At 56.1% G+C, this 13,075-nt stretch overlaps 1 protein-coding gene across 1 annotated transcript; it reads right to left on the reverse strand.

Annotated features, from left to right (window-relative positions):
• Positions 1-1,409: 1,409 nt before the first annotated feature.
• C17H17orf58 (chromosome 17 C17orf58 homolog) lies at positions 1,410-4,255 on the reverse strand. Its single transcript, XM_089318014.1, has 5 exons — positions 4,202-4,255; positions 3,904-4,123; positions 2,707-3,192; positions 2,417-2,608; positions 1,410-2,204 (listed from the first exon to the last, which is right to left on the reverse strand). Exons 1-5 carry the CDS (start codon positions 4,253-4,255, stop codon positions 2,014-2,016), a joined length of 1,143 nt encoding a protein of 380 aa, XP_089174140.1. The 3' UTR covers positions 1,410-2,013.
• Between the last annotated feature and the right edge of the window lie 8,820 nt (positions 4,256-13,075).

Here is a 13,075-nt window from a genome sequence, read left to right on the forward strand (position 1 = left end):
CTCCCAGAATTCTGAAGTAATAGCTTAACTATTGAACTGCTGGTGACTCTCCCTTGGAGGCAGCAGGTTTTTGGTGTTTTGTTTTTGTTTTTTTGACAGGCAGAGTGGACAGTGAGAGAGAGACAGAGAGAAAGGTCTTTGCCGTTGGTTCACCCTCCAATGGCCGCCGTGGCCGGCACACCGGCAGCAGGTATTTTATTGATGAGAGGCCATTGTGTGTGCCCACAGACAGACAGGGCACTGTAATGTGTGTCGAGTGCAAACTGTGCTTAAGGAAAGAAAAGTCCTCCTCTACGACAAGAGGATTAGAAACTATGATCCATGGGTTCATGGGTTCCCTAAGATTTCCTATAGGACTGAAGATTGTATCGGAAGTCCTGGCTCAAGGCTGAGCAGGGAAGTCCCCTGCCCGTTCTTCACGCCTCCCGTGTACACCCCGGCACCTGCTGCTGCTCCGCCTCACTCAGCCAGCCCTTGGAGACCTGGCCTAGAACGAGGGTCCAGCTTTTATCCGCGTGGTTTCTGAACAGTCTGTGTGTGTCCTGCCAGGGTGTTCCTATGAATGACAGGAGCTCCCAAATACCCACAAATCACGGCTCTGGCACAACAAGCCTAACCCTAACCCTCAAGTTTATAGAAAAGTGATTTTGTTTTTAAAACCAGTGCACTGTATAATTTTTTATGCCGTAACATCTGATCATCCAGTCAGCAATCTCTTTGGTAACTTTCTCCAGCATGTTTCTCAGGGTCACCAGCCAGCCCTTCGGTATCGAAAATTCAGCTTTGACTTAGGTCATTGCCACGATTTTATCCCTGAGTTGACGTTAGAGAAAACTCAACTCTGCAGCAGCTACACACTGCGTTACCAGTAGTTTATGTAGTAACGCAGTTGGTTCCCAAGAAGCAGTTTTTGAAAAAAATTTTAATGAGGTTGGACAAGACTCATGATTTGGATAAATTTCTCTAAAATCCCTTCAGCAATACTTTGCCTCCTAATAGGACCTCTGGACTTTATTTTACTAAATGCACCTCAAGTTTGGAGCCAATGAGGTGACAACAGATGTTACAACTCAGGCAGCTGCTGCTTGCTTCCCTGCACGGTGCTTGTGTGGGGCTTAGTCCCTGCAGTGCATCTTCAGCCATGCAGTTACCCCAAGGACAGCTCGGTCTCCCGAAAAATCTGCAGTGTGCTCGTGGGCTCAAGGATAACACCGGCATTAAATGGCTAGCGAGCACATCTACTTCAGAGTAGTCGGAAAACGGAACAGTCGCTTGCTTGCGTGCTGGCATGGTTGAATACTGATGGGGGGTGGGGGTTGTGTTTGTTTTCTGGAGTACATCTGAGAAAGCCTTTTCCTCAAATTGTTGAGGTTTGGTGAAGCTAAAAAAAAAAAAAGGTACATCCAAGATCGGACTTCAAAGCAAGGTTTACTACTTTACAAACATGGCACTTGGTCTTCATTGTAAAATGACATCAGATACACCCAGGATACATTTAGCATTGGAATAGCTGCCCGTTTAGCGTGAAACCTAAACTACTAGGAGCAGGGAGGCATTGGGGAGACAAGCTGTGTCATGTCTTGGTGCCTCAGGAACACTTGTCTGCTTGAAGTGAGCCCGTTAGGACTGACTGTTCAAATGTAAAATTTTAGTATTTGTCCTGGACTCTGCGCTTACTAATGTACAGAACTTAAAATGTGATGGTTTGCATATAAAATTTGGTTTGATTCATGATGTAAGCTATCCAAAGTTGTATATTTCAAGAAATGTGTGTGTGTGTGCGTGTGTGTGTGAACCATTTCTACTGAAGAGTTGGCATTAAATTAAAATAATTTAAAAACTTGACATGACGCCGTGATCTGTTAGCTGGACGGATCGCAGCGCAGCCGCGGGGCCGCTGGGTGGCGGGGCCGGGCCGCCGGGCTCGGGAAGCCGCGGTTCTAAGTGCGGTGCCTGCAGCCGGGGCAGCCGTGGGTGGGGACCCCGGGCCGGGAGGGCGGAGGCCGCCGGGAGTCAGGGGCACTGGGTGAGAGCCGCGCCCTGAACGCGCCCGGCCCGCCGGCGGTTAAACCTCTTCGCGTAGCCGCTGCCGGTGCCGAGCAGCCCGTCTCCCGGCCGCAGGCGCCCTCGCAGGACCTGCAGCAGGGCTGCGGGCAGCTGCCGCCTCTTGTGGTAGATGTGGCCCATCACGATGTACCTGCTGCCTGCACAGAACAGAGAGGGGGTCAGTGCCACTGCCCCTTCGACAGTGCCCAGACGGTGCAGGGCCGGCACCCCGAGCCTCCCCTCCAGCTCCCTGCTGACGACGGTCAAGTGCCCATGCCCCGTGCCACCCTCGGGGCGACCTGGAGGGAGCGCCGGGCTCCGGCAGAGCCCAGGCCGTGACACGCAGAGGTCACCGGGTCAGTTGCAATACCAGGCTTCAGCTCTGGGCACGGCTTATGGCAGCTGGAGACGTCCAGGGCGAGGATGTGCACGCGGAAGAAAAACCCGTCGGGCGCGACGTACAGGCGGCTCATCTTGTACAGCCCGTCGCGGTCCACCAGCAGCGTCACCAGCCGGACGCCCGTGCCCAGCACGTCCACGTCGTGCACGATCCCGTTCACGGCTGCGTTCCAGAAAGGGCGAGAGGAAAGAGCGTGGCTCGGACCCGGGCCGCGGCCCCCGCGGGCTGGCGGGTGGGGGGCCGCGGCGGGGCCGGCTCACCGAACTCGCTGGCGCAGAACGCCTCCCGCTCGTCCGCGTCCGCCCGGCAGGCGCGCGCGCAGGGCTCGGCGCCGGGCTCGGGGTCGCTCCGCGGCGGCGGCGGCGCGGGCGCGGGCCCCGGGGGCGGGGCGGCGGCGCGCGGCCGGTTGGGGTGGGCGTGGCCGTTGGGGGCCTCGGCGGCGCGCCGCGCGGCCGGGAAGCGCAGGGCCCGGGCGCGCGCGCGCCGCGGCGACGGGCGGTTGTCGGCCTGCGCGAGCCGCGGGGCCGGCGGGCCGGCGGGCGCGCGCGTGGCCTCCCGGAAGCCGGCCCGGTTCTCGGCGGGTGGCGGGGCCTTCCGGCGGCGGGGGTCGGGCCAGGCGCGGGGGGCGGTGTCCGCCGCGCGCGGCCGCCGGGGGGCTTCGGGGACCGGCTGCCCCCGGGGACCCGGCGTCACCTCGGCTCCCCGGACGCCGCTGGGGTCGGGCTTTCTGTCGCGAGGCGGCGACACTGTGAGGAGAGAACCGGGGGCGGCCGTCAGGGGCGGAGAAGCGGGGAGGGCGAAGGGAGGCCGCGGCGGGGAACGGGCGTGGCGCGGGGAGACCTCCGCAGGCACCTGCCGGGAGTGCCCGTGGGCTGAGGCGAGGAGACCCCCACGTGGCGTCCGAGTGGAGCGCGCGTCTCCCGGGCCCCCCAGGACAGGTTTAGGCGCCGAACCCCAAGGCGCCTTTGCAGGTCCGACAGCCCTGTGCTGCTTCTGGGGCTGGACGGCTTCCGACAGCCCTGGTTCGAGAACTCTCTCTGCCCCTCCTTTCGTATCCGTCTACACCGAGAGGTATAGATACGGCCGTGGCTGTGTAAACAGCCGCCTTTTTCGCTATTTACAGTTGGTAGAGAAAGTACGGAGAGCAGGCCCTGGGGGGAAAGTCTCAGGTTACAGGTCCTCCGGGTAGCTGAGGGCCCCCTGACCACCAACTATTTGGTTTTCCCATCCGTGTTTACACTGTCATCGCGGGCTCTGCGAGTGGGTTTTTTATCCGACTTCTCGGACACCACGGCGAAGAGCGGCTTTGCAAGCCGGGCCGGGAGGCGCAGGCCCCTGGCTAAGTATAAAAGCACACATCGCTCACGTACCCCCCCCAACACACACACACACACACACAATAATAATAATAACCATTCAAAGGGGATGGCGCGAGGACGAGCTTTTTAAATTATTACCCCGTCTCGGCAGCTCTGCAGACTGGTTGGCGAGCGCGGCCTGGAAGCGGCGCCAGGCTCCAAGCCCAGCCCGCGGGGTCACGTCCCCCTTTGCGGGGGTCGCAGTGCGGGCACCCGAGCCCCAGGACCGCGCCTCGCGGTGTTGCGGCTTGGCAACACTTCTTTGAAGGCGCTTTGTCCTGCCACACTGATCTCTAACATCAGCTTTGGCCCAGCGGCGCTAGCTGGGGAGGGTTCGTGGTTTTTGTTTTTGTTTGTTTGTTTTTGTTTTTGTTTTTGCAAAGGGGCTGGATCTGACTCCTTCTGCTCCGCGGCTGCACGGTTCCCAGCGGAATAAAGTCCTGGTGGACATCCAGGCTCTGGCTGTCCACGGTTGACCTCGCAACTGCTTCCCATTGATGCCACCATCTGTTGTCACGGGCAAGACCGCCTGATATGTGGGTGAAATGCCACCGAAGTCGGTCCATTTCCATGTGGGAAAAGAACCTAAATTGCCCCGCGACGTGCGGAAGCTGCTTTTCCCAGAGAGGGTGAAGCCAAAGGAACACCCCAGTGGGAGCAGAAACAAAAACAAAAAAACGCGAGCCCGCAGGGAGCGCCTGAGTTCTGTCCCCGCAGCGGCTGCGTTTCGCGTGCTGCAGGAAATGTGCGCGCCGATCCGCCGGGCCGGACCCCCGGCTCAGGTGTCCCCGGGCCGGCCGCGGGGCCAGGGGTCCCCGCTGCGCCCCACGAGCCCGGCCCGCGCCACGACCCCTTTGGCCACCCTCCCTCCCCTACGACGGAGCAAACTACTTAACATGCAAAGTTTTCCGCAGCCGGCCTGGCTCGCCGGCGGTCGTTGCAGACAGCGAGGGGGCATCGTTCTCCGAAAACGCGGAGGGGACACGGAATCCTGGGGACACAGTCCACTCCTTTCCAACGCGAACGCTGACCCGAAGTCGGCTCCCGCAGGCGCGGACCGTGGCGCGCTCTCCCCGGTCCGCTGCAGGTCCCAGCTGCCCTCCCGGGGCTCTGCATTCCGGCCACCTTACCTTTCCTTTCCAGCCCCGGGGCCTCGGGGGCTGATCCCACGAGCAAACAGAGAAGCCACAGAGCCCGAGCTGTCATTTCGGCAGGCAGGGTTCCCGGGCTCTCACACCCGGCCTGGGCTCGCGCTCGCCGGCTCTCCCCCCACCCCCGTTCATGCTAATGAGGGGCAGCCAGTGGGGAAACGGGACTCAGGGAGCGGACCATTGAACAAAACCGAGCTGCAGGGATTTCTTGCCCTCGCTCGGGGGGCGAGCACATGGCCGCTCCGAGTCGTCCGTGGCGACCTGCGCCCCGCGATGCGGGGGCCCCGGGAGCTTCGCGTCTCAGCTTTGCGCCTGGGCGGGTCTGCGAGGCCAGGGAGCAGAGGGTGGCGGGGCCGGGAAGGGATTGAGGCACTGGGGGCCGCAGGACGGGGTCAGGGGAATCCGCGATGGGAACGTGTTGCAGATGAAGCCAGCGCACCCCGGAATGGCAGCCAACTCCCAGAAAGTTACTGCCTCCTAGGTTTGGCGAAACTGTCATCACACCACGTGAGGCTCTTCCAAAAGTTCATGAAAATGCTTACTGCGATTTTAAAAAACGTGGATGGGTTTCAAAACTCTGCACCAAAATAAACCTAACTTTTGATTCCATTTCCCGTGATCTGAAGTCCTCTTGCATATACCATACTGCCAGGACCAGAGAACAGAAACCCTCAGCAAAAACGGCTTTCTATTTCTCTCCTCTCCTTCCTCCCCCCACCTCCTCCTCTCCTCTCCTCTCCTCTCCTCTCCTCTCCTCTCCTCTCCTCTCCTCCCCCCACCTCCTCCTCTCCTCTCCTCTCCTCCCCCCACCTCCTCCTCTCCTCTCCTCTCCTCTCCTCCTCCTCTCCTCTCCTCTCCTCTGCTCCCCCCACCTCCTCCTCTCCTCTGCTCTCCTCTCCTCTCCTCCCCCCACCTCTTCCTCTCCTCTCCTCTCCTTTCCTCCCCCCACCTCTTCCTCTCCTCTCTTCTCCTCTTCTCCCCCCACCTCCTCCTCTCCTCTCTTCTCTCCTCTCCTCTCTTCTCCCCTCCCCATCCCTCCTCCTCCTCTTCCTCCTCTTTCTTCTTTCCTCTCTCTCTCTCTCCCTCCCTCCCTCCCTCCCTCCATCCATCCCTCCCTCTCTCTCATTGCAATTGCTGTTGAGTGACCAGATGCACGAATTCATAGAGCCCGGTGTAAAACACCTTTCATCATCGATCTCTGTGGGGAGGAGGATGGCTCGTCTCAAGAAAGGTAGACTTTCTAAGGAAGATGGACTCGCTCCCTCCTGACCGCCTGACTCCTGGAGACGGCGCTGTGGATGGGCCTGTGCCAGTCCCTTTCCTGGACTGAACAGAAACAGCGTTCACCCCGGGAAAGTCAGCTCACCAGGGTGACAACCTCAGCAACGCGCACGCATCTCGGGCCATGCGCTTTGGATCCAGAGGAAGTACAAGGTACAAGCCAGCAGACAGAAGTAAAAACCAAGAAGAAAAACCCACTGGTGCCCCAGAAGCTCATGTCTGAAAAGTCACAGTGCTGGTGAGCCGGCTGGGGCAGGGGGATCTTGCTGACAAAGACTCGGGGCGTGAGAAGGCCACACTCTGCGGCTTCGGGTGTCTTCCGAGGAGCTAAGGATGGCAGCCACCACACAGCAAAACAGCAGTTATACTGTGTGCTTCAAGTAGTTCATGGAACATAGAATTTTGTTTTTTAAGTCCAACATGATTATTTTACAATAAGCATTTCCCAAGAACTTCTAAAAAAAAAAAAAAAAGACTTACTTATTTGAAAGGCAGAGAAAGAGAGAAATCTTCCATCCACTGGTTCAATCCCCTAAATGTCTGCAACTCCCCCAAATGCCTGGGCCAGGCTGAAGCCAAGAGCCAAGAACTCCATCTGGGTCTCCTACGTGGGTGGCAGGGGCCTGAGGACGTGTCCCATCATCTGCTGCCTTCCCAGGCGCATCAGCAGGGAGCTGCATCCGCAGTAGAACAGCCGGGAATGGAACCAGCACTCCGATACAGGATGCTGGCGTCACAAGTGCCGGCTTAACACACTGCATCACAACACCTCCCCTCCAAGGGCTGCCTGAAGGTTCCTTGCACGGTCTGAACGTACCCATAGGTCGGAGCTGTGAAGTGGCCAGGTTGATGTCAACAAAGAATGTTCTTACAATCAAGATCTCCAAGAAAGCTGACTGCTTTTGGGGGGGCGGGGGTGGCAAATAGCTTCCGGTCACCGGGAGCATCCACCGGGGAGAACAGCAGAGACGCTGTGCAGTGGGTTCCCACAGCACACATGCTGTGCTTGGAGGGGTCCAGTGAGCAAACAGGACGCTGGAAGGCGACACCTGGCTCTGCAGTCTGGTCCTCCGCTGCCCACAGAGTATCAGCTCCGTGGAACCCCGTTCACGAAAAACAGATGCATAAACCGATACCATCTGCCCCTCTGCAATGGGCAGGGCCAGCGTGGAGGTGACTGGGAGCTCTGATTACCAGTCGGACACGTGCCTGCTGCACGCTAAACTCACGTTGCAGCTGAAGGAAGAGGGTGACCTTTCTTCATGTGGACATCAAAGGAGTGAATTCTGGCCTCCGAAACAGCAAGGCTGTGCACAGGACAATAAACCCTGGACAGTGCATGGCCCTGGGCCCTCTTAACGGTTGTCCTTGGAGCCCCCTGCTCTCACAGGCGCTTTCATAATATTAATTAGGCTGAAGTTTTCTCAGTTACGACAGAACCTTCCTGCCCTGACATTCAAGTCATCCGGATCCAGTCGGGTGTTCCTGGAACTCCTCTGTTATGGGAATGCTGAGAACTCCTGCACCCTGGAGAGGGAGAGAGCGGGCTGGAGGGCGCCCAGGGCTTCCAGGACGGCACCAGCTGGGCAGCATTTGGCTTGCAAGCTCAGAAGCTACATAAACGGCACGGATTGGGCCGGCGCTCCAGTGCATTTGGGGACCGGTTCTAGTCCCGGCTGCTCCACTTTCAATCTAGCAGAAGGAAGATCTCTCTCTCTCTCTCTCTGCCTCTCCTTCTCTCTCTGTAAAACTCTGACTTTCTTTTTCTTTGACAGGCAGAGTGGACAGAGAGAGAGAGACAGAGAGAAAGGTCTTCCTTTTCCGTTGGTTCACCCTCCAATGGCTGCCGCAGCCAGCGCACTGTGCTGATCTGAAGCCAGGAGCCAGGTGCTTCTCCTGGTCTCCCATGCACTTGGGCCATCCTCCACTGCACTCCCTGGCCACAGCAGAGAGCTGGCCTGGAAGAGGGGCAACCAGGACAGAATCCGGCGCCCCGACCGGGACTAGAACCCTGTGTGCCAGCGCCGCAAGGCGGAGGATTAGCCTAGTGAGCTACAGCGGCGCCAGCTGACTTTCAAGTAAATAAATAAATCTAAAAAAAAAAAAAAAAAAAAAAAAAAAAAAAAAGGAAAAAAAAAAAAAACACAACACGGATCTAGGTAGAGATCTCTTTACACAAATAAGCCACAGGAAAAGCCAGATTGTCACGGGGTGCTGGTAATGGAACCGGAGCAGAGGCAGGTTGTGTGCCCGGGATGTTTACTGCTGTTGGCTTCCCATAGCCTCACTGGGTTCCTGGCATGGAGCTTCTAAAAACCCTTGGGACTTCCCAAGTGATAGACACATCTTTGTTAGGCATGGGTGTCCTGGGTCACACCTGGTGCATGCTAAGGAGCTGACTTGTGGAGAGCCCTTGATAGCTGTGCATTTGTCCATTTCCTGTTGCTATAACAAAATACCTGAGGCTGGACACTTACAAAGAAAATAGGTTATTTCACTCCCAGTTGTGGAGGCCTCATTTGCTGGGTCTCTGGTGAGGGGATCCTGGCACCTGGGGAGTACATGGCCAGACAGGAGGCCAGAGCAGGGACAGTGCAGTCTTGCTTCTTTGTATCAACCCACACTTGCAGGAACAAACAGGGTTCCAGAAGAAACACATTAATTCTGGGTTCCACAGGAAACACACGAATTCCTTCTGAAGGCAGTGCCCCCACCCACTCAATCACTCCCCCCAGACTCCACCACCTCCCAACGTCACCACAGTGAGGACCAAGCTTCCAACACGTGAACCCTTGGGGACACACGCAAACCATGTCCACACCATAGCAGAGTGAGGACTTGCCATCAGCAAGACCAAACAGGTGGTCAGAGGGTCGGGACTTCGGCCCAGCGAAGAGAGGAGGCTGGAGACTGAGTTCAGTCATGGGTCCAAGGAGGTCCTCAGGCATGCCTACTTAACTATAGAATCTCTGGACAGAGATTCGGCAGAGGTTCCTGTTGAGAACAGAGTAACATTCTCGGATGGGGACATGCCGTGAGCCACAGGAGGAGGACACAGAAGCTCCAACTGAGAACGCTGCCCCGCGCGTCTCTCCATCTGACTGCTCCTGATCCACACCCTTCGGTAAAGCTGTCGTCACACCGAAGTGCCCTCCTGAGAGCTGGGAGTCATTCCAGAGAATGACCAGACCTGACATTGCACCTGAGGACCCCGGGGGTGTGGACAGTTGGTCTGCACTGAAGGCAATCTCGCTGTGGACCGTGCACTGTTATTGGCTGGGGCCGCACTGGCCCTGGGTGATTAACGCTGTTATTGAAATGCAATACCCCTGTGGGTATGGGACTACTCTGGAACCAGAAATACCAGTCATCATGGTTGTTCAAAACGAGAACAATACAGTTGCTTTGGTTCCCATTGGGTAAGTTACAGTCGTGGTCTGGTTCTTCGCTTTCAAGACCATCTTGATTTTGGAGCCGGGATGTCCCCAACTTCTTCCGACTTTCACAGACAGATTGACTCCCACAGGCGCTGGGCTAGGTCCTGGGATACACGGATTCCTCCCCTCAAGTGGCTCGCAGACTATTCTGGGAAGTCACATTCAATGTACCGTGTTGTGTGTAACATGAAGTTGCACCTGCTGGAGCGAAAGGCCTGGCTAACTGGAGGTGAGGCCAGGTGAAGTTTGTGGGGATAAGTCACAGAGACAGTGGCCCCCAGTATCTGCCAGTTCCACATCTATGAATTCAACCAACTGCAGATAAAAAAAATATTTGAAAAAACTGCATCTGTACTGAACATGTACAGGTTTTTTAAAAATTATTATTCCTTAAGTAATACTGTACGACAACTATTTACATGGCATTTACATGATATATCACAAGTGATCTAGAAATGACTTAAAGTATTCAGAAGGGGGCCTGCGTCGTGGCGGAGCAGGTAAATTCACCTCCTGTGACGCCAGCATCCCATATGGGTGCCAATTCATGTCCTGGCTGCTCCACTTCCCATCCAGCTCCCTGCTGGGAAGACAGTAGAAGATGACCCAAGTGTTTGGTGCCCTGCACCCACATGGGAAACCTGGATGAAGCTCCTGGCTCCATCCTGGCCCAGCCCTGGCTGTTATGGCCATTTGGTGAGTGAACCAGCAGGTTAAAGATCTCTCTCTCTCTCTGTGTCCCTCCCTCTCTCTTTTTCTGTAACTCTGACTTTCTTTCTTTCTTTCTTTCTTTCTTTCTTTCTTTCTTTCTTTCTTTCTTTCTTTCTTTCTTTCTTTCTTTCTTTTTTGACAGGCAGAGTGGACAGTGAGAGAGAGAGACAGAGAGAAAGGTCTTCCTTTTGCCATTGGTTCACTCTCCAATGGCCGCTGCAGCCGGCATGCCGCGCTGATCCGATGGCAGGAGCCAGGTGCTTCTCCTGGTCTCCCATGGGGTGCACGGCCCAAGTACTTGGGACATCCTCCACTGTACTCCCTGGCCACAGCAGAGAGCTGGCCTGGAAGAGGGGCAACCAGGACAGAATCCGGCGGCCCGACCGGGACTAGAACCCTGTGTGCCAGCGCTGCAAGGCGGAGGATTAGCCTATTGAGCCACGGCGCCGGCCTATGTAACTCTTTCAAATCAACAAAAAATAAATCTTCTTTTAAAAAAGTTCATGAAAGGGGCTGGCGCTGTGGCATAGCAGGTAAAGCTACCACCTGCAGTGCCAGCATCCCATATGGGCACTGGTTCGAGTCCCAGGTGCTCCACTTCCAATCCAGCTCTCTGTTATAGCCTGGGAAAGCTGTAGATGACCCAAGTCCTTGGGGCACTTGCACCCATGTGGGAGACCCAGAAGCAGCTCCTGGCTCCTGGCTTCAGATCAGTGCAACTCCAGCCATTGCAGCCATCTGGGGAGTGAACCAGCAGATGGAAGTCCTCTCTCTTTCTCTCTATCTCTCTGTAACTCTGCCTTTCAAATAAATAAATATTTTTAAAAGTTCATGAAAATGCATATTATGAACAAACTAGGCATCATTTTTTTTGCACCACAATAAATTTATCTTCTAATTCCATTTTCCACAAACTGTGACATCCTGAAATGCTGGGCACTGTGAGAAAATTTTGGGTGAGAAAATTCTTTGTTGTGCATTGTGGGGCGCTGAGGAGTGTTGCTGGCTTCAGCGCAGGAGACACCAACAGTGCTGCTTGTGCCCAGCTGCGGCAGCCAAAGCTGTCTCCAGACCTGGCCAAACATCTTGCAGGGGCAGAGTCGTGAACCACAGCCCTGCTCTCCAGCAAGGAAAATAAATCAGCTACAACTATAAAGGCAAAATGGAGAGGAGGCTGGCACTGTGGGCGGGGGTCAGGCTGCCGCCCGAGTCACTGGCCAGCCCCACCTGGGCGCAGGTTTGTGTCTTGGCTATTCCACTTCTGGTCCGGCTCCCTGCTAATGTGCCTGGGAAAGCAGCCGAAGATGGCCAAGCTGCACCATTGTGGGAGGTGGAGATGAAGCTCCTGATGCAGCCATTTGGGGAGTGAACCAGAGGATGGAAGCTCTCTCTCTCTCTCTCTTTTAAATAAATAAATCTTAAAATAAAATTTATTTGAAAGGAAGAGTTAATGATGCATCAACATCTACCTATTGATTTCTTCTTTTTTTAAGATTTATTTTTATTTGAAATGCAGAGTTACAGAGAGGGAGGGAGGGAGGGAGAGAGAGAGAGAGAGGTCTTTCATCTGTTGGTTCACTCCCCAGATGGCCACAATGGCCAGAGCTGCACTGATCCGAAGCCAGGAGCTTCTTCCAGGTCTTCCATGCAAGTGCAGGGGCCCAAGGACTGGGCCATCTTCTACTGCTTTCCCAGGCCATAGCAGAGAGCTGGATCGGAAGTGGAGCAGCTGGGACCCATATGCGATGCCAGCACTGCAGGTGGTGGCTTTACCCGCTAAGCCACAACACTGGCCCCCTATTGATTTCAATCAATACAGAATTCCGTATCAGAGGACCAGTTGCATCCTGGATGATCTGCCTCTGAGCCTGCTCTCTGGCACCTTGCAGAGGATGGCTGGCTGACTTCTTCTGCATTCCCCATCGGGCTGGGATACCAAAGCCGTGTTCCTACAGGGCCTGTATTCTTGGTCATCCGGTGTCGGGTGGGTGGCGGTGTTTTCCCATCACCACGTCTCGGGGCCGGGTCTGCCATGACACCCCCGCGAATCACTCGGTTGCAGCCACAGCCTCCTCCCTCCACTGAGCAGCAAAGAATCCCATACACAGGCTGGGCCCAGGACTGTGTCCACACCTCAAACAATGGCCATGGGTTCCTCACAGCTCTCGGGACTTGGAAGTCCAACATCGGGGTGGCGGCAGGGCTGGTTCTGGTGAGAGATCTCTTCCGGGTTTGCAGGTGGTTGCCTTCCTGCAGGGGTCTCACATGGTGGACACAGGAGAGCTCTGGTGTCTCCCCCTCCTCCTCCGACAGACGCTAATCCCTCTGGACCTCATCCAGACCTAATCAGCTCCCAAAGGCCCCACATATGAATCTGGGGACACAAACCTTCGGCCAGTAGCCCCCTTCTCTGCCTACTACGCAGCAGCTTGAGGGACCTCGAATGGTCAGGGCCAGCCTCAGCTTCCACTTGGATGGGACCACACACACGACAGGGTTTCCTGCTCTAACTGTTTCTCCCTGGAGCCCCAGGCAGGCCTCACAGCAAAAAGCTCTTCCAGGGACTTGAGACCAAATACCGGGAGGGGGCGCCCTCCTCGGCTCCGGCTCCTGGACCTCCGCATTCTGGAATTTTCTAAGTCCAGGGATAGCAGCACCTGCGGGAGCCCAACAGCGAGGGGAGGCACACCC

Source organism: Oryctolagus cuniculus, chromosome 17 (genome assembly GCF_051225735.1).
Source record: "Oryctolagus cuniculus isolate XC-2025 breed Fujian yellow rabbit chromosome 17, ASM5122573v1, whole genome shotgun sequence".
Classification (NCBI taxonomy): domain Eukaryota; kingdom Metazoa; phylum Chordata; class Mammalia; order Lagomorpha; family Leporidae; genus Oryctolagus; species Oryctolagus cuniculus.